At 38.4% G+C, this 20220-nt stretch overlaps 1 protein-coding gene across 2 annotated transcripts in view; it reads right to left on the bottom strand.

Annotated features, from left to right (window-relative positions):
* ITGA8 (integrin subunit alpha 8) overlaps positions 1–20220 on the bottom strand; it is a 172566-nt gene that overhangs the window by 94284 nt on the left and 58062 nt on the right. For both annotated transcript variants that reach the window (XM_026479018.4, XM_026479019.4), the window contains exons 12-13: positions 12872–13077; positions 10459–10650 (exon numbers count right to left, since the gene is read on the bottom strand). In XM_026479018.4, the coding sequence (XP_026334803.2) occupies positions 10459–10650; positions 12872–13077 (398 nt within the window). The remainder of the gene's footprint in view (positions 1–10458; positions 10651–12871; positions 13078–20220) is intronic.

Here is a 20220-nt window from a genome sequence, read left to right as displayed (position 1 = left end):
ATTTTTAATTGGATTATTTGTTTTTTGCTGTTGAGTTGTAGGAGTTCTTTATATATCTTGGATATTAACCCTTTATCAGATGTATAATTTGTAAATATCTTCTCCCATTTAGTATATTGTCTTTTCGTTTTGTCGATTGTTTCCTTTGCTGTGCAGAAGCCTTTTAGTTTGATGTAGTCCCAATAATTTATTTTTGCTTTTGTTTCCCTTGCCTCAGGAGAAATATCCAGAAAAATATTGCTACGGCTGATCAGAGAAATGACTCCCTGTGCTCTCTTCTAGGATTTTTATGGTTTCAGGTCCCACATTTAGGTCCGTGACCCATTTTGAGTTTATTTTTGTGTGTGGTGTAAGAAAGTCCTCCAGTTGGGCGCCTGGGTGGCTCAATAGGTTATGTGTCTGCCTTCAACTCAGGTCATGATCACAGGGTCCTAGGGATTGAGTCCCACGTTGGCCTCCCTGCTCAGCAGGGAGTCCACTTCTCCTTCTCCTTCTTCCCCTCCTCCTCACTCATTCTGTCTCTCAAATAAATAAATAAAAATCTTAAAAAAAAAAAAAGACAGTGCTCCAGTTTCATTCTTTTCCATGTAAGTGTTCAGTTTTCTCAACACCATTTGTTGAAAAGACTGTCTTTTTCCCATTGGATATTCTTGCCTCCTTTGTTGAAGATTAATGGACCATAAAATCATGAGTTTATTTCTGGGCTCTCTATTCCGTTCCATTTGGCCTATGTGTCTATTTTTGTCCCAGTACCAAAACTGTTTAGATTTCTACAGCTTTGTAGTATAACTTGATATCTAGGATTGTGATAACTCCAGTCTTATTCTTCTTTTTCAAGATTGTTTTGGCAATTGGGGGTCTTTTGTGGTTCCATACAAATTTTAAGATTATTTGTATGGAATCACAAAATTTTAAGATTATTTCTTCTACTTCTGTGAAAAATGCTGTTGGTATTTTGATAGGGATTGCATTAAATCTGTAGATTGCTTTGGGTAGTAGGGACATTTTAACAATATCTGTTCTTCCAATCCATGAGCATGGAATGTCTTCCCATTACTTTGTGTCATCTTCAATTTCTTTCATCAGTGTTTTATAGTTTTTCAGAGTACAGTCTTTTCACCTTCTTGGTTAAGTTCATTTTTGGGTATTTTATTATTTTTGGTGCAACTATAAAAAGGATTGTTTTCTTAATTTCTCTTCTGCTTCATTATTAGTGTATAGAAATGCAACAGATTTCTGCACATTGATTTTGTATTCTGAAACCTTACTGAATTCATTTGTCAGTTCTAGCAGTGTTTTGGTGGAGTCTTTAGTGTTTTCTGTATATAATATAATGTCACCTGCAAATAATGACAGTGTTACTTATTTCTTACCAATTTGGATGCCTTTTATTTCTTTTGTTGTCTGATTGCTGTGGCTAGGACTTCCAGTCCTGTGTTGAATTAAAGTTGTGAGGGTGGACATCCTGTCTTGTTCCTGAGCTTAGGGGAAAGGCTCTGTTTTTCACCATTGAGTATAATGTTAGCTGTGGGTTTTTCATGTATGGCCTTTATTATGTTGAGTATGTTCTCTCTAAAACTACTTGGTTTAGGGTTTTCGTCATGAATTGATGTTATACTTTGTCAAATGCTTTTTCTGCATTTATTGGAATGATTAGGAATGATTTTTATCCTTTCTCTTATTGATGTGATATATTACTTTAATTGACTTGGGAATATTATACCACCCTTGCATAAATAAATCCCACTTGATCATGGTGAATGATTTTTTTAATGTATTGTTGGATTCAATTTGCTAATATTTTGTTGGGGATTTTTGTGTCTATGTTCTTCAGAGATATTGCCCTACAGTTCTCTTTTTTTTGGTAGCATCTTTATCTGGAAGGCAGTAAGTCTAGATCTTGGATTATAGGATCAGAGGAGAAAGGAGTTCAAAAAGACCCTTGGAGAAGCTTTCCATACATTCATGTCACATTCAGGGGAGGAAAGTCAGGCCCAGAGAAGCTGAGTTATTAGAGGAACATTATCTTGGGAGAGATGGTTCTAGAACTCCTGGGTTTTATCTCTCCATTCACTTTTACTTCTACTTTATGATCTGGATTCAGGTCCAGGCACTCTGTCAGTTGACTTAATTAATTCCATTTAATCTAATTCATAAGATATTTTATAAGACAAGTTATATACTAATTTCTAATGTGTTTATAATGAAATTATGAAAATCTTGCTCAGTAAGGAACATAATGTTTTGCTTTTCAGGAAAACTTGAGTAGCAGTTGGAGAAGTAGAAATAAAAACGTTGACTATAAGATTTGAATTTAGTTCAACTAAACTTCAGATCAATTTCAAGGAGCTCAAGGTTTGATTATGCATTATTCCCTTGGTTAAAGCCACCCTTTTATTTCTTCTTATGTGTAGGTTCTTTCTTGCTCGGTTGTTGGCTTACACACACACACACACACACACAAGCACACATGCGCACACACACACAGCAGTTATTAAAACAGATAATGAGTCATTTTTTTTTCATTTGGTGTAATTGCATGAGATGGCTTCATGGTATAATCATCAGACATTATGGGCCTGAACAAGACAATGATAGTTTTGGCATTCAGCCCATGTCTTCCCCCAGTTTTTATTGCCTGCAAGATTTCTGTGCCTCAACAAAACCTGCACTCCCCCTCCTCCACCTTCCAATGTCTGGGCTATGCATTTAGCAGATGGTCTTGTTATACAATCATGTTTAACAGGATTAGGCTAGATCATTGAATTGTAGGGATTTCTGACTATCACAGCTGTTTCTTCTCTGAAATGCTTTCACTCAATTAATGTATACAAGATACTTCTCTGGCCAACCCTCATTTTCCAATCAGCACCAACACAGAAACCTGAATACATCCATATTTTAAATAGGAAATTTGGTGCCAGAACCGAATATACTAATGACTCTATTTTTGTATGTGTAGTGTTGACAATATGCACGGTAAGAAATTGAAACAAATACTGAGTGGTTAAACTAGATATTAGGAAAATTATTCCAAATATTATTTCTATAGTAGAATATATTTCTATAAAGAAATCTCCCCATGTCTCTCCATTCTACCATACTTTTCCCAGGTACTCTGGATCAAAATTCCAGAGTCATCCGTAGCATCTCTTCCTTGCTCACCCCACCTCCTCTACCTTCCATCACGGCAAGTCATCACCAAATCTTGACTATTGATCATTTACATTATTACCTTAGTTCTTTCTTTTCAGTTGCCATTGTTATCACCTAGTTCAGGTCCAATTTATATGAAAATAAATGCCCTCAATTGCCTAAGGGCTTACGAAGGAAGAACATTTTCCATTCTTGAGACCCAGTAAATCACAGTGAGTAATGGGAGAAGTCCCTTATGCCTCATCTCCCAGTAAGGGGTGGGAGGTCGGATGGGGTGAGTGGTGGAACTACGTCATAGCAGGGCAGTAACTTCCTGATTATTAGAAGCTTCTATGGAGGGTCGAGCAACAGGAATTTTACGAGCGTGTCTTAACCCATCAGAGTCCCAATATTAGTGTTTGCCTCGGGTGGGAGAAGCAAATATGGTGTTGTGAATTAAGATTGGGGGACATGGAAATTACATAAGCAAAAGAAAATAATGTCAACTAGTGTGCATAAGGAAAGAATACCTCCAAAATACAGTCTTGTTTTAAAACTTGATTGGAGAGCTGCTATTTTTTAAACTATGTCCTTTGTAATCCCATTTTAACTTAAACACACCATCTCATTTCATATTATATAAACAATGCCATTTTGTCTTTATACCAGCTTACTATATCTAATTTCATAGATAAGGAGATTAAAGAGAGATTAGGAAATCGTCTTATGCTTATATAGCTAGGAGACAGTGAGTCCAGTATGAAACCCATTTTGTCCATCTCCAGAATCCAAGAATGCAGCTTTTCAACATTTTTTTGTGTCCCAATATGTCTGTGAAGTAAAGTAGCTTTGATTCTGCTCATGTCAATCAAATAGATTTCCTTTTTCATCCTAAGCCATTTCACAACGTTTTGTAAAAATCTTTTCCTGACTTAGAAAGTGCAAACACACATAACCCAGTGAAGGAAGTATTATTAGCCCCATAATATCAAGTAAGGAAATGAAGCTCAGAGAAATTAAGTAATTTGTCCATTGCCACACAGGCGATCAGTGATAGATGGGAAACTTAACCTGGGCAGTCTGATTTCCCTTCCCCTCTTCCCAGCCACACTGCTAACTTTAATAGGTTATTTTTATACTGGTTTGATATTTCCCCAAAATAAGGAAGTGGAGTGTCATCTAACCTTACCCTACAAACTCTCTTGGGTACACATACATATACAAAAAAACCCACATATGCATACACACACATATGTACATATAAGTGTGAGTGTATGTGTGCACGAGAAAGATTAAAAAATAATATTCCAGTGGATCTGAACTGTATTTCTCTTCTATGCAGTAGATAGCATAGTAGTAATAATTGCTGTAATTGCAATAATGTTAGCAATATAATTGGACCCATGCCAGCTTTTTGGTAGCATTCTTTTCCCCTAAGACAAGGAAACTAAGTGTCTGGTCCTGCTCAAATACAGAACATCTGTAACTTGCAGAAGAGATCATGGGACAAAGAGTAAATGTAAATCAAACGACCTTTTACATGTCTGTGCTTTTGATTATTTCAGGTACTAGGTGACCTGATTTCTAGTCAGTCTGGGAGATGAAACAGCTGTAATTCACAATAAATATACATCAAACATCAAAATCGACCTATTCTTTCTTCCTACAAAAGGCAGCTGGCTTGTATCAAAAACACGTAAAGAATACTTGCTGCTATCTAACCAACAAGGCAACATATGTACCAGCCATTAACATAGGTAGGTTTCATGCAGCGTGCCCAGAAGCGGGTAGGTGGCAGGTGGTGTAGACCAGGGGAAGCCAACCCAGCTCTGCTTGCAGACGCAGCTGCTAAGCACGGGGTGCCTAAAATGAGGTAAAAGTGTTCACCTCAGGAATGGGAAAAATAACCCCATCAGAAGCCATCACTTGGGTAACCACAGTTGTTCTTCAAGTGTGTTCCATTTAGTAGCAGGTCCAAGGGGTTTGATGGATTTCAGTGCAGAATTTCAAACTACTGTTCATTTGTACATTTGTCTTTACATGATATTTTCAGGTGACCATGTAGTTAAAGTGGAGTTTGGGGATTTTGTTTCTGATCTGTTTAGAATGGAGGACCTGGAACAGGGCCACTGAGAGCCGACAAATGCCTGGGTATGAATTTTAAAAGGTGGCCCTGCCCCCTCCTGCATGGAGGAAATCCCTTGGTATATGAATTGGTCCTCACTTGCCCCTTGGCTGGGTACAACCTGTACATAATTTGTCACCCTGATCATAATAGTAGTTTGACTTCCAGAAGTTTTTCAGGGGAAGTGGAGGTGCCTGTATAAGGAGCTACAGAGCTTATGTATTTTTCTTAGCTGATTCATTTAACGAAGACCAAATAATTACAAAATTTCCAAAGGCCAACAATACTTTTCTCATGACACACTTTTTCAAATTCATAAGCACAATGTTCAGCAACCATGCTTAAATTTTTTCAGATGTTATGATACTCCAAAAAAAGTTTTGCATTTAAAGACTTCAGTATTACAATGCTCACACTTTGCTGTAATTATTTAACTGTCTGTCTTTCTCACCTAGAATGTCAGCTCTGGGAAGGCAGTGACTGTGTGTGCCTTGCCACAGTCCTCCCAGCACAATGTCTAATGCGTAGTAAATACTGATACATATTTTTTGACTGAATGAAGGAATTTCTCATTTTTCTTTTGGACTTTGAAGTGAAAGGAACAAACATAAAAATATTGATGAATAATTTAATTCCTATTTTTATTATTTTAATTTTTAAAACAAAATATTATCTTCTCAATTATTTTGTTCACTTCTTACTACAATTCTTATTTCCTAGGGCCATTTTGTTTTGTTTTGTTTTGCCAGGGCGTCATAGTGGATATTTATTGGGATACTTGCGAAGTCCACAAAGCAACTCTTACTTTCTTTGGAAAATGTCACCCTTTGCCTCAGAGCCTATAAGATTCCTTTCCTTAGGATTTGGGACTGAGATAAATTGTAGACAGTCTCTTTCAGTGAGTAAAACTGCCATATGCAAACTCTGGAGCTGAAAAACTACCATGTGCTCAAAGAAATATGGGCAAGAGAGAGAGAGGGAGGGTAGGAAGAGAGAGGGAGAGAGAAGCAGACATGCAAAGAAAAGCAGAGATGAGAGTAAGGGAGAGAAAGAAAAGAAGTCCTAACCTGACAATCTTGGATCCCACTTAGTCCCTTCCAGAGGCTGGCAGAATTCCTGTCATTAGCTTTCCTTGAGATATTCTTATAGCTTTAATATAAATCTCTCCCTTTACGGCTTAAGCCAGGTTAAGGTAGGGTAATTCCTAACAAATGTGATAATATATTTTAAATGAAAGTCAGTGAGGCATCATTTTAAATGCACAGGTAACTTCCAGGAAATGTAGAGCAGTGCATCAAAAATTAAATATTTTCAATGGGCCTTCCTTAACTTTTCCAGATGAGGCCAGAGCATGTATTAGGCCCAAGCATCCCAATGGCAGTAACCGCACAGAGGCAATCTGGAGAAAAGCCCCTCGGGCTAGTTTGACAACCTTCTAAAGAATAAATGGAAGAGCAGAGCTTAGCTAACAGGTACTTGCCAAAAGAGAACCCTGCATATGATACTAGTGTAGGCAGGGGAGCCGAGCACAAAGATTGTAGAGCTGTGTTTCTCAAAGTAGGGTCCTGGGTAAGAATATAAATCCCCGAAGCCTATCTCAGTCTCCATAAATCAAAATACCTGAAGGCATGTTATGCATTCAGCCTGTAATAACAGAGTCCACGGGTGACTGGCATGCACAGTGCCTCAGAGCTTGCTACTCAGGGTGCGATGTGGAGCCTGGCAGCAGGGAAAAAACTTGGGAACTGATTGGAGAGGGGGAATCTTTCCCACTCCCTTGACCTACTGAATCAGGATCTGTACTCTAATGAGACGCCTAATCAATTCAATGTTCATTAAAGAGGGAACATGTTCTAGATCATTCATTCCCAGCTGGGTAGTGTACTGGAATCATCCAGGTTACTTCACTATGTTTCTCTGGTCTGGGTTCTATCACCCAGAGATTCTGACTCTGGAGAGTCTGATTCTGAGTTGGGAGTGTGACCTGAGCAGATGGATTATTTAATGTTCTCTGATGTGCAGCTGAGATCAAGAACCTCTGCTTCCTGAGGATGACTAGATGTACCCTAGAAGAAAGTCAGCCTGGTAAATGGATTTTGAAACTCCTAGAAGGCACAATAATCTGAAAGCAGAGTAATTTTGATCAGGAAGAACAGGGCCCCAGAGAGAAAGAAAACTACAATTCTTTTTCAGTTCCAGGAAGAACTGGTTTGGAAAAATCACAAGACAGACCACGGGGGACTAGGACATAGAGTTTATAAAATGAACTATAGAGTTTGGAAAGCATGCCACCCAATAACCTTTGGGTAAGGGAGAAAAAAAAAAAGACTGCTGTTTCCCAGGCAAAACCTAAGAATACTGCAACCCCATTAGGGCTAGAGTAATAAAACGCCTTGGTAGAAAATTAGCAATGGCTAAAGGAATAATCTAGCGGGATAAAAACATTTCAGAGACCTGAAAACCCAACCTGCAAGTATCTTGAGTCCTAACCATGGCATAGAAGCACATGCTGAGAGTGGACCTGAAGAGGCCAAATTGAATGAGGATCCAGGACACATGGGACCTTTGAGCAGTTGGCCACTACATAGGCCATTGGATTAATCAAAGAAGTGCGAGCACACATCAAAGGGGAGACTGAGTTATCCTTCAGGCAGAAGCTTGTAAAAACAGATGACACATTTGGGGTACATGCCTCTCTGTCAAACCCTGGACAACAGGCACGCCCTTTGCTACTCATTCCTTTAAAGAGCGGCCAAAGAGGGAGGAAGGGGAGGGTTCTGAATCTAAATGAACATTTACTCAACTGAGATTAAGTCTGAATCTGAAATAGGGAGATTAAGATTTTCCCCTTAATGGAAATGGGGCTTGAGACAAGCCAAGTGGAATTTCTTTACAGAATAATGAGGAAAGTTACGTGTCTAATTCCTGAATTACGCCTGTGAATTTCAAATCCACTGTTCTAGTGAACAGAATATAGTTACCCGTCTGTTAGGTGGTTTTCCTCTGCATAAGTCCCTGGGGACTTGGTGTCACTATAAAGAGGCTTCTTTGAGTGGTATCCTTTTGTGAAAAGACGAGGATCAAGAGAAATGTTATAGGGTCATGAATCACCAGACATCTATATTTCCATTTGAGAGGCAGAATTAGAACCAGAACCCCAGTCTACTCAGAGGTACAGCCATACACTGAACGCCTCAAGACGATCTTGAGGGATAAGAATTCAATTAGTGGCATTATTGGTCCTGCCTTAGTAAAGATCATTCACTTAACAGACAGATGGATAGACTGCTTGAACTTCATTGGTTAGTATAAATTGAATCAGCCTCAGTAGATAAAGTTAACGAATGACCTCAAATGACTTTTTCTGATTGTTAAAAGGGATAAAAGACATAAGTAAGAGGTGACTAATTACCCACATTTACCTACTTAGCTTTTCTCTTCCCTGTCCTTCTCCTGCTCCTCCACCCTGTCAATCCTCCGCCCTCCCCCAGAAGGAATATTCCTCGAGAAAAAAAAGTTGTTTCATGTTTCGTTCCTGGCTTTTATTTAGGAGACTTCAAAAGAAGTTGATGAACTGCCTGTGTGATCGATACATCCCTGATCTCCTTTACCTGGAGGAAGGTCCAGCCATCCTGTCTGTCAAGTTCCCTGGTACGAAGGTGAGAATATGACAAGCATAATGACTGGCAATAACTTTCCAAAATAGCTGTTTATCTAAAGTTACAACCCAAGAGTTAAATTTCATGAATCATCCAGATGTATTTCAGGAAAAAATCACATAAGGGAGGATTCTTTAAAATAGAATATATTATGAATGACACCCCTCCCCCCCCAAATAAAACCCACTAACCTCATTGATTGGATCAGTATAATATAACCTAAGAAAATAAACTTAAGTAGATGCTCTTGAAAATGTGGAAGGTATTTGTATACAATATAATACTAAATCTGCTTTGAACCCACTACAACATCCATGTTAGTGCCGTGAAAGACTTCTGGCAAATATATGAGAATATGTTGCAGTATCCTTTTTGCCTAATCCCAGAGGGGAGGAAAAAGCGGAAGGATGAAATTAGTGATGTATATTTAGGCAGTCAGTTTATTGGAATGTTGCCTCAAACCAGAAAAAAACTCTACATATGGAAAATACCCAATTAGGGGAAGGGTGGTGGAAAGAGACAAGGTTTCAATAAATAGTTAAAGCTGTCAGTTAATTATTAGTGATTTCTAAGTTTTTATTGAAACCATCTTAAAATAACTAACATCAAAGTGAAAATTGAACCATAAAACCAAGAAGTCTAATGTTCTCTGCTAAAAACCCTGGGATTACTGAAACAATCCTTTAAGAAAAACCGTGTTTTCCTACAGCACACACAAAACATGAATTATCTCGTTGTTATCTAATTTCCACGAGACCTCAATATTAATTAAGTAATAAAGAAGAGTTTGCAATCTTTATTATGAACCAGTTGCTTTTGCTTCACTTTGAAATATTCAATCTATTTTGAAAGACCTAAAGTATGGCGAGAAAATATTTACGCTTCCAAAAACAGGAGCTTTAAGACAGAAATGTTGAAGTTTATGAGTTAATGAATAGTGTGAGAATGACAGAGTTGAAATAAGTTGCTCTAGCTGGCTTTGAGGCAAGCGGTCTTTATCAATGGAGAAGACCTCACTGAGGGGTTTCAAATAAAAACTTTGCCTGCAAAGTTGACAAGTCATACGTCCAGTATGACTTTTCAAAAGCCATCTTGCCTTTCTTTTTTTTTTTTTTTTAAAGATTTTATTTATTTATTTGACAGAGATAGAGACAGCCAGTGAGAGAGGGAACACAAGCAGGGGGAGTAGGAGAGGAAGAAGCAGGCTCATAGCGGAAGAGCCTGACGTGGGGCTCGATCCCATAACGCCGGGACCACGCCCTGAGCCGAAGGCAGACGCTCAACCGCTGTGCCACCCAGGCGCCCCCCATCTTGCCTTTCTAACATCATCTCCTGGTGGGAAAGGGAGGGTTTATTTTATCTGCCTTTAAATGCTTGTGAAAATCACTCAGGAATCAGGCGCAAAAGCCCTGGGCCATCCATGGTTAAGCTGGGCCTTCGCCTTTAGGAGGGAAAAGCTTACACGTGATGCACTCATCCTGAGAATGGGCTTCTTTCTAGGAAGTGGGCTCTCTGGCGGGAGAGGAAAGAAACCCTTACCTGGGTAATCATTCTTGTCTATGTCTGAGTCTCCTCTTAGAGTAAAGCCGAAGCCCGAAGGGATGGTCTGTGAGGCCCACACTCCCTGCAGAATTTGGGAAGGCTTGGTGTTTAAGCCATCCTTGTTCCCGTTGTAAATGAGCACTTGGCCTCTTTGATCCTTGCCTGCAAAGGGTGAGCCAATGGCAATGTCTGCAAATGGGGACACATGAACATATATTTAAGTAAAGAAGAAGGTTTTAGAGATAAAAATAAGTGCAATAGAAGAGCCGTATCCTAGAATCGAAAGGGCTCATTAAGTTTTCCAGGAAAATTTCATAATACTGCAGCAACCATAAATTATCTGTTGTCTTTTATCTATCCAGCAAATATTTATCGAGTGACTGCTTGCTATATGTTGGATACAGGGGGTATGACAGTTAACCAGATACTGCTTTTAGAAAGTTTATATTCTAGTGCAGGTAATAGACAATTTGAATGGAGGGACAATCAAGAAAAGATGGGAAGTGACACATTCTATGCAGAAGAATCAAAAATATTAATGTAATGGATAATGGTGGTTATTTCTAGATTTGGTGATCGGATAGGGTGTTGCTAAGGCTCGTGTTGAAACTGAAAGCTGGGGACAAGATGGAACCAACTGTGTGAAATCAGAGGGAAGAGCACTCCAGGCAGAAGGAACTGGTGTGCCAGGGTCCAAAGGTGGAAAGAGCTGGGCCCATTGGAAGAGCAGGCAGAGAGTGGGAGCTTAGCGAGCAACAGGGCGGGCTGGGTCACATCACTAGGCTCTACAAAACAGGGGAGGCACATTTGCAAGGTACTTACAAGTTTCTTGTCAAAAGAAAAAAATAATCTCTTGCACAAAGATTATATAATGTAAGGATTACGTCGTCCCATGAGGGAGGCAGGACGCATTTTACAGTAGAAGACATTGAGAACCTAGAAAGAACCCTATCACCTGACTCCCACTTAAATATAGCACTCAATGAAAATTAACGTCCACTCATTGTGTTCTTCAGGACTGTTCTAAACAATACACACAAAGTCCGAGTTTTACATAAAAAAGAGCACCAAGAACACAAAAACATCATCACTCGCCCCAGTGGAGGACAGTTACGTGTCCTCACTTTCTCGTTTAGTTCTCTTTGCTCCTAAGTAAGTCTAGTAAGATTAAGTAAATCGTGAACTGATTTTGACTACATAATAAGGATCGTAATTCCAGCTTCATTTAACAGGTAAGGATAAATATCCCAAATCTCTAATCGTGGTGGAAATTAAAGATATCATCGTGTGACATCACCTCCTCTAAGTCCACGATTATCCCATGTTTCCTCTCAGTTTGGAATTATTTTGCCCACTTTATACTCCAAAACAGTGAGGCTCAGAGAGGCAAAACCCCCTTTATGTCATTAAAAATATTTCTCTTAGCTTTCAAAAATATCATGAAGGGTATGAGAAAAAAGACAAACAGAGGAAAATATAGTAGAAGAGATAACTTGATAGATAATGTAGCATTATTTATTTCACTTGGTGCTCAGGGATAGGGCAATTTCTGCAAGCAGCATATCAGTTAAAGATGAATTTGTCTCTTTTTTATTATTTTCCTGGAACCGTGAACTTTTAATATGTATTTGTGTTTTATGGCACTTTAAAAATTACTAACTATACATTTCTGGGATGTCTTTTTTTTTTTTTTCCAAAGAAAACATAAAAGTACAATACCCCTTGCCAAAGGTACTAATGAATACTGAACTGAGGCAAAGACTCCCTAGTCTATTTTGTTGGAGCAAATTCCTATTACTCCCTTCAACTTTAAGAAACCCACTATTCCTTGCTTCTTAATTTAAAGGTCCTGAACATGTATGCAAAGCTTTGTGTGAGCTTGCATGTTTTTCTGAGAAGGTACTTGCAAGGCATTCATAAATTCTTAGCTTAAAGAATCCTAATCCTAAACTAAGAATTTAAGAATCCTAATCCTAAACTAAGAATTTAACACTACTTTACTGCAAACACTGAAGTTGCCTTTAAGCTAAAGTTTACAAACCAAATAAAATTCAGCATGACCTATGCATAGTCTATGTGGGTTAATCACAAGGCAATATACTTGTCCATATGTCAACATGTATTTGTTTGTCTTGACTCTATACATAACAGAAGGTTCTCTAGTTTTCTTTGAGTCCCTAAATCCAAATATCACTTTAAAAAGTAATCTCTGCCTTTATTCAGAGCTGTTACATGACACGTACATAAACTTTAAACTGCCTTGAGGTTTCTGATAATTTATTAAAAACCAATAATAGTAACCATACCACACACACCACTGGAAATACTTTTAAGATGTCATTGTTTCCTTCATGTAACGATAACATGAATTATAACAAATAAACGATTTCCATGTATTGGTATCAATTACCATTGTATCCATCTTGGTTCAGGTCTCCTAAGTGTGCCACGGCACTACCGAATCTCCCGAAAACCTCGGTGCCTACAAGGATCTGTGGGTCACTGAAGACAAGCGCGCTCACTTGCAAATACAGGTAAACTTGCCCTACTTCTCTGGGGCTGCTCTCAAATTCGCGTTCCATAAAGAGAGGTGCCCCAATCAATACGTCATCCATTCTGTAGGGAGCAAAGAGAGAGGTCAGAGCACTGGCAGACCTGAGATTCTTTGGGGTATACTTTTAATCAACTCGATTAGTACATTTCCATTGCTATTTTTCCTTTCCCAGGGTACATTTTACAATCATCGTATTTCTTTCATTGATTTGCTATGTCTCTGGGATAGAATGTTTTAAGAACATAAGAGTTATTACACCGAACTTTTTTTTTTTTAAGATTTTATTTATTTGAGAGAGAGAGAGCTCACAAGCAGGGGAAGTGGGGGAAGGAGAAGTGAGCTCCCCGCTGAATAGGGAGCCCCACATGGGGCTTGATCCCAGGACCCTGGGACCATGACCTGAGCGGAAGGCAGACACTTTACCAACAGAGCCACTCAGGCGCCCCTGAACTTAAAAAAAAAAAAAAAAAAAGGTTTATTTATTTGAGAGAGCATATGCAAGTGGGAGGAGGGGCATAGGGAAAGGGAGAGGCGAAACAGGGAGTGGGGAGCCTGACATGGGGCTTGATCTCACCACCTTGATATCATGACCTGAGCTGAAACCAAGAGCTGGATGCTTAACTGACTGAGCCACCTGGGCTCCCGTATGCTGAACTTTAAAACCGTGTTACAATGACTGCTTTAAGAAAACCACAGATACTTCATCCTTTTCAAAAGCCTCTTAGTGCATTTCCAGAAAATGTAGCTATACAAGTAAAACATAGCAAAAAAGATCTAAAAAAGGGTTTTCTCAAAGTGGATTAGAGTTTGTCTACAACAGAATTATCCACTTAAATTACAAAGTTTTCTTGCAGGAATAAGGTTTAAAACAAATTTTGCCTTCTTCTGTCCTCTTGTTACCTTCACTTAAATAAAACAGAGGTCAGAGAGGGTTGTAGGACTGCCTAGAAAGACAGAAAACAAAGTTTTCCTCTTAAATAAGACTTGATAGTTAGTCTTTATAAATGTAGGTATTATAGCAGGAAACTAGTAGATAATTTTTAAGGTTGAAAAAAATTCAAGAAACAAATGCCTATCCAAAATTATTTAGAGATTAAGATATAACCACCAGGAGAACAAAACCCAAGTGGGTAAAGGTGTTTCCTTCCCAGAGCCAATGGGCACAAAGAGGAATAGAACAGAGCCTTCTAAGCTATTTGGGTTCTTAAAAATGTGTGCATGTATCATTTTTATTTTAGAAATTTTGGAAAAAGTCACATCAACCAAAATTCATAATTTGATCAATACTAATGACCTCTGCAGACACCCCAATCTTGGGAGATGCAACAGTCCATAGAGTGACCTCAGGTGTAAATAGAAATGTACACTTGACTTTTATGCCTATATAGATTAGGTAACATGCAGAAACTTGCCAACTAAACTAAAAATATTACCATTCATCTAAAAGGCAGGGATGAGGTGGGACAGTTACTGCGAACACAAAACCCCCTTTAAGGTCTGAGACATCTGCAAGACACTCCAACAACACTCTGACCAGCCTCTCTCTTCAACTTCTTGCCTTCCCTGTAGTGGTCATCTCTTCTCCATTTCCCCGTATGATTCCAGAGACATTCTGTGTAACAACTGTATTTAAGACACCATGATAAGTGATTCAAGGAATACAACGACTATTAGGTCAACCCTGTTCCTAATGAATGTACGAGCAAGGTCAAATTGCTACTCATGTACCTACACACAGGCAGAGTGAAAAAAAGCATACGAATAATTCAAACTGAATCCTAGAGATCCCAGACAGGAGAGAGAGCTGGAACTTTGAGAGATGGCATTGCACCTGCGTGGGATTCTTACAGGTAGTTCTGGAGGCAGGCTTGCCAGGTGGCAGCACTCTGAGCCCAAAGCAAGTGTCTCTGAGTAGAGTCAGGATCAGTGAGTGGTCAAGGTGGGCTCTGTGCTAGAGGGATGTCAATGATTTTAATTGGAAAAGCAAACTATACAAAGAAGAATTCTTAAAACTTAATAATATGAAATAGCAATAATAATAATACATAACAGTAAACATATAAAGTATACTATTATATATTATATAACATATATTATTGTTGTTACATATAATCAATGTTAAATGTATATAATATGTAATAGAAACAATAGGAAAACAACCCAATTAAAAACTGGGCAAAAGATGTGAACAGACACCTCATCAAAGAAGATTTACAGATAGCAAATAAGCATATAAAAAGATTCTCAATATCATATGTCATTAGAGAGCAACTGAGATCCCCTTCCATAGATGAAGGGGTAAATAAACTGTGCCAGCACATATAACAGAATATTACTCAGCGATAAAAAAAGAAATGAACGAATATGCCACAAAATGACACAGAGGAACTTTAAGCCCATTTTGCTAAGTGACAGGAGCTAGTCTCAAAAGGCTACAGACTGAAGGATTCCAAGTTTATAACGTTCTGGAAAAGACAGAACGAAAAAGATCAGTAGTTGGCAGGAGTGAAGGGAGGGGAGAGGGATGAATAGATGGAGTACGGGGCATTTTTAGGGCAATGAAAGTATTCTGCATGACACTGTACGTGGATACCTGACATTATGCATTTGGAAAAGTGCACAGAATGTGTAACAGAGTGAACCCTAATATAAGCTGTGCGCTTTAGTTAATAACGTATCAATATGGTTGGGTCGATTGGAACAAATGTACCACACCAACGCAAGATATTAGTGTAGTAGAAACTGAGGGTGGAGGGGAGAGGGAATGTATGTGAACTCTCCGCAGTTCCTGCTCAATTTTCCCGTAAACCCAAACTGCTCTAAAAAAATATAACCTACAAAAAAAAAAAGATAATTGGAAGAGTAAGCTGAGTCTAGACGATATGAGAAAAGCATGAGTTTTGACGTTATACTGATCTAGATTTAAAACCTGGCCCTTTTAGTAACCAGCTGTTTCCTATTAAATAAGTTACGTTACCTAAAAAATGTGAATGTAGAAATAGGCCACTTAATTGTATACATCACTGAAGAGCTCCCTCGGTGTCTGTCTCCATCTCTGTCTCTCTCTGCATCTCTTTCTTTCCAAATGTGCATGCACACGCATACACACAGGTCATACTATAATATTTAATACATGATAGGTATTATAAAGGCACTGGCCCAGGTATTGAAGAGAATACACAATATTTTTACATCATAGCAATGTAAACAGAAAGAATCCTTGTTAAAAAGGGAAAATGCATCCCCCTTCTCCGTCTCCTATCTTGTAGGACCAGAAACACGGTGAAATGTGACTTTGGGATGGTCTGGGGCTGCCAGCTACTTCTAGGATAGCTTCTTCCTTGTCTCCCACAGCAGAAGACCTAACCCATGGTTTCTAGCTAGAAACACTTTGAGTGTTACTTGGGCAATTTGTAAGAAGGAAGTGAGGGGTGGTTATAGATAGACCTGAGGAAGGGCTATTTTTTTTTCTTTTCTTTTTTAAACATGTCCATGCTACCCAGAGCAATCTACACTTTCAATGCTATCCCGATCAAAATACCGATGACATTTTTCAAAGAACTGGAACAAATAGTCCTTAAATTTGTATGGAACCAGAAAAGGCCCCAAATCGCCAAGGAACTGTTGAAAAGGAAAAACAAAGCTGGGGGCATCACAATGCCGGATTTCGAGCTGTACTACAAAGCTGTGATCACAAAGACAGCATGGTACTGGCACAAAAACAGACACACAGACCAATGGAACAGAACAGAGAACCCAGAAATGGACCCTTGGCTCTTTGGGCAACTAATCTTTGATAAAGCAGGAAAAAACATCTGGTGGAAAAAAGACAGTCTCTTCAATAAATGGTGCTGGGAAAATTGGACAGCTACATGCAAAAGAATGAAACTTGACCACTCTCTCACACCATACACAAAGATAAACTCCAAATGGATGAAACACCTCGATGTGAGACAGGAATCCATCAAAATCCTAGAGGAGAACATAGGCAGCAACCTCTATGACATTGGCCAAAGCAACCTTTTTCATGACACATCTCCAAAGGCAAGAGAAACAAAAGAAAAAAATGAACTTGTGGGACTTCATCAAGATAAAAAGCTTCTGCACAGCCAAGGAAACAGTCAAAAAAACTAAGAAGCAGCCCACGGAATGGGAGAAGATATTTGCAAATGACGCTACAGATAAAAGACTGGTATCCAAGATCTACAAAGAACTTCTCAAACTCAATACGTGAGAAACAAATAAATCATAAAATGGGCAGAAGATATGAACAGACACTTTTTCAATGATGACATACAAATGGCTAACAGACACATGAAAAAACGTTAAAAATCATTAGCCATCAGGGGAATTCAAATCAAAACCACACTGAGATACCACCTTACACCAGTTAGAATGGTAAAAATTGACAAGGCAAGAAACAACAATTGCTGGAGAGGATGTGGAGAAAGGGGATCCCTCCTACATTGTTGGTGGGAATGCAAGTTGGTACAGCCACTCTGGAAAACAATGTGGAGGTCCCTTAAAAAGTTAAAAATTGAGCTACCCTATGACCCAGCCATTGCACTACTGGGTGTTTACCCCAAAGATACAGACGTAGTGGAGAGAAGGGCCATATGCACCCCAATGTTCATAGCAGCATTGTCCACAATAGCTAAATCGTGGAAGGAGCCGAGATGCCCTTCAACAGATGACTGGATTAAGAAGTTGTGGTCCATATATACAATGGAATGTTACTCAGCTATCAGAAAGAACGAGTTCTCAACATTTGCTGCAACATGGACAGCACTGGAGGAGATAATGCTAAGTGAAATAAGTCAAGCAGAGAAAGACAGTTATCATATGATTTCTGTCATCTATGGAACATAAGAACTAGGAGATCGATAGGAGAAGAAAGGGATAAAGAAAGGGGGGGTAATCAGAAGGAGGAGTGAAGCATGAGAGACTATGGACTCTGAGAAACAAACTGAGGGCTTCAGAGGGGAGGGGGGTGGGGGAATGGGATACCTGGTGATGGGTAGTAAGGAGGGCACGTATTGCATGGTGCACTGGGTGTTATACGCAACTAATGAATCATCGAACTTTACATCAGAAACCAGGGATGTACTGTATGGTGACTAACTTTATATAATAAAAAGAATTAAAATTAAAAAAAAATTTATTTTAATTCCAATATTGGTAACGTACAGTGCTTTGTTAGTTTCAGGTGTACAATATAGTGATGCAACACTTCCATCCACCACCTGGGCTCACCGTGACAAGTGCATTCCTGGAAGTAGGTAGGGGGATGGGTAAATAGGAATGGACATTATTTTGATCTCAAATTCCAGAACTTAAGTTGGATTGCAATGCTTAGGTAAAACATTTTCTTAAAAATGTTACAAGTAACTTGATTTAAAAAAAAAAAAGTCCCATTCCTTGCCATCCTGCTGTGCTCCAGGATCGGAGGAGAGCAAGGACTAGAGCTGTTTTAGCCCCTGGCCTTCCCTCATGGGAGCCTGGTTGCTTCTCTTTCTGTTATAATTATTGCCAGCATGAAGAAGCATTTGTTAAACACCTAATTGTGTGTGTTGCTACCTTGTATTTCAAAGATGTCTGAAATCACTGGTCTCTACTGTAGAGATGGAGCGGGGCCATTTTCTCCTTCTATAAAGAAGGAACAAGCCGGATAATTGGTCCCCAAGGGTGCAAACACGATGCGGGACTGACTCGGTTTGCTCTCTACATTTCTCACTGCCAACACGGAGTTCTAGAAATGGAAAATTACTCGACCCATCATTGTGAGAGCCTAGCACATCCGCGGAACCTTTGGATTCTCAGAGTATTATGACAGCATTGATTCATTTTGTTAGAAATATATTTCCCTAGATATTTAAGTGTAAGTCTTCTAAAATGTTCTAAATGCCATAAAAACAGAGAAAGACATTTGTTTTTAATTTATAATTGTGTTTCGCATAAGGTTGGAAGACAATAACTGTCTTGGATTTAATTGGTACAATGTGCTTTATAGAATACTTTGCACTTAGTGTCAATATTATTTTATTATAGCAATACTACTTAAGAGCCACAGTATATATTATTGTTTAGGCTGATGTTTTTAAATCTTGGTTTGCAGCACATTAGTGGATTGTGAAATCAATTCAATGGGTCTTGACAAGCAATTTTAAAAAATGAAATAGAAAAGAACGGAAAATAGAATGAATACATTACATGAGGATAAATATTTTTCCATGAAACTTTTGTTTCAGTTCTATGTGTGTGTGCCAGGTTGCAATGTCAAATTTATTTCTTATTATGGACCACAAAGCAAAAAAAAAAAAAAAAAATCCCTGAAAAACCATTGTAGTAGGCTATGGATGCTATTGGACTGTTTCAAAATTAATTAGCCAAATCCTGGTTTTGAATGTGCCCAATCTAACTTTAAAGTTTCAAAATATTTTATTAGTAAAGATATTTTTCATTGACTTTCTGATATGTAGTTGTGTAATAGGTTGGGTACCTGTCTAAGAGAATATATATAGATCAACGAGCCTGTGTGGTCTAGTAATCAAAAAAATAATGATGAACAAATATTACTACTACTAATAATGAGGTTTTCAGTAAAATCTATTCTGTATGGGTCATGTTGGTGGTTTGGATGAGATCTGAATTACTATGTAAAGGCACTTCAAAAAAGGATATATATACTAGGTTTCATATTATCCAAAATGTCTAATATTTAAGCACAATTTAAAAAAAAATCTCTGGGTAACATACACACAGGTTTTGGGTCTCTTTTTATGTTTAAATCTGCCCTGATAATATAATGCAAAACAAGGCTCAATTTCTCATCCTTCACATGTTGTTTGAGACAGAAACATTATAAATATTTTCCTGAATATCAAAGCATAAATAGTGATGAAGAATGAGACAGAGAGGACTCAGAAATAAGAATATTCAATATGAAGAATCTAGATTCAAGTTTTCTGAGTCAAATGATGTTAATATGTTGGTTTCACATATAAACTTTTCTGTGTTTCTTTTTTCCCAGTAGTAGATATTGCATGTTAATGCCCATAATTAATTCTGGAACATGGTTATTTATTAACAGAATGCAGATGAGTAGACTTTATACTAGAGTTGATATCCGCTGAATTATTTTATGGTGGGCAAGAACTAACATAGCTGATCCTTTATATTATAGAAATCAATTTCGTTTTACAACT

This window comes from Ursus arctos, unplaced genomic scaffold, assembly GCF_023065955.2.
Source record: "Ursus arctos isolate Adak ecotype North America unplaced genomic scaffold, UrsArc2.0 scaffold_30, whole genome shotgun sequence".
NCBI classification, from domain to species: Eukaryota; Metazoa; Chordata; class Mammalia; order Carnivora; family Ursidae; genus Ursus; species Ursus arctos.
Note: the sequence above shows the minus strand (reverse complement) of the source record. Positions and strands in the feature narration are given on the sequence as shown.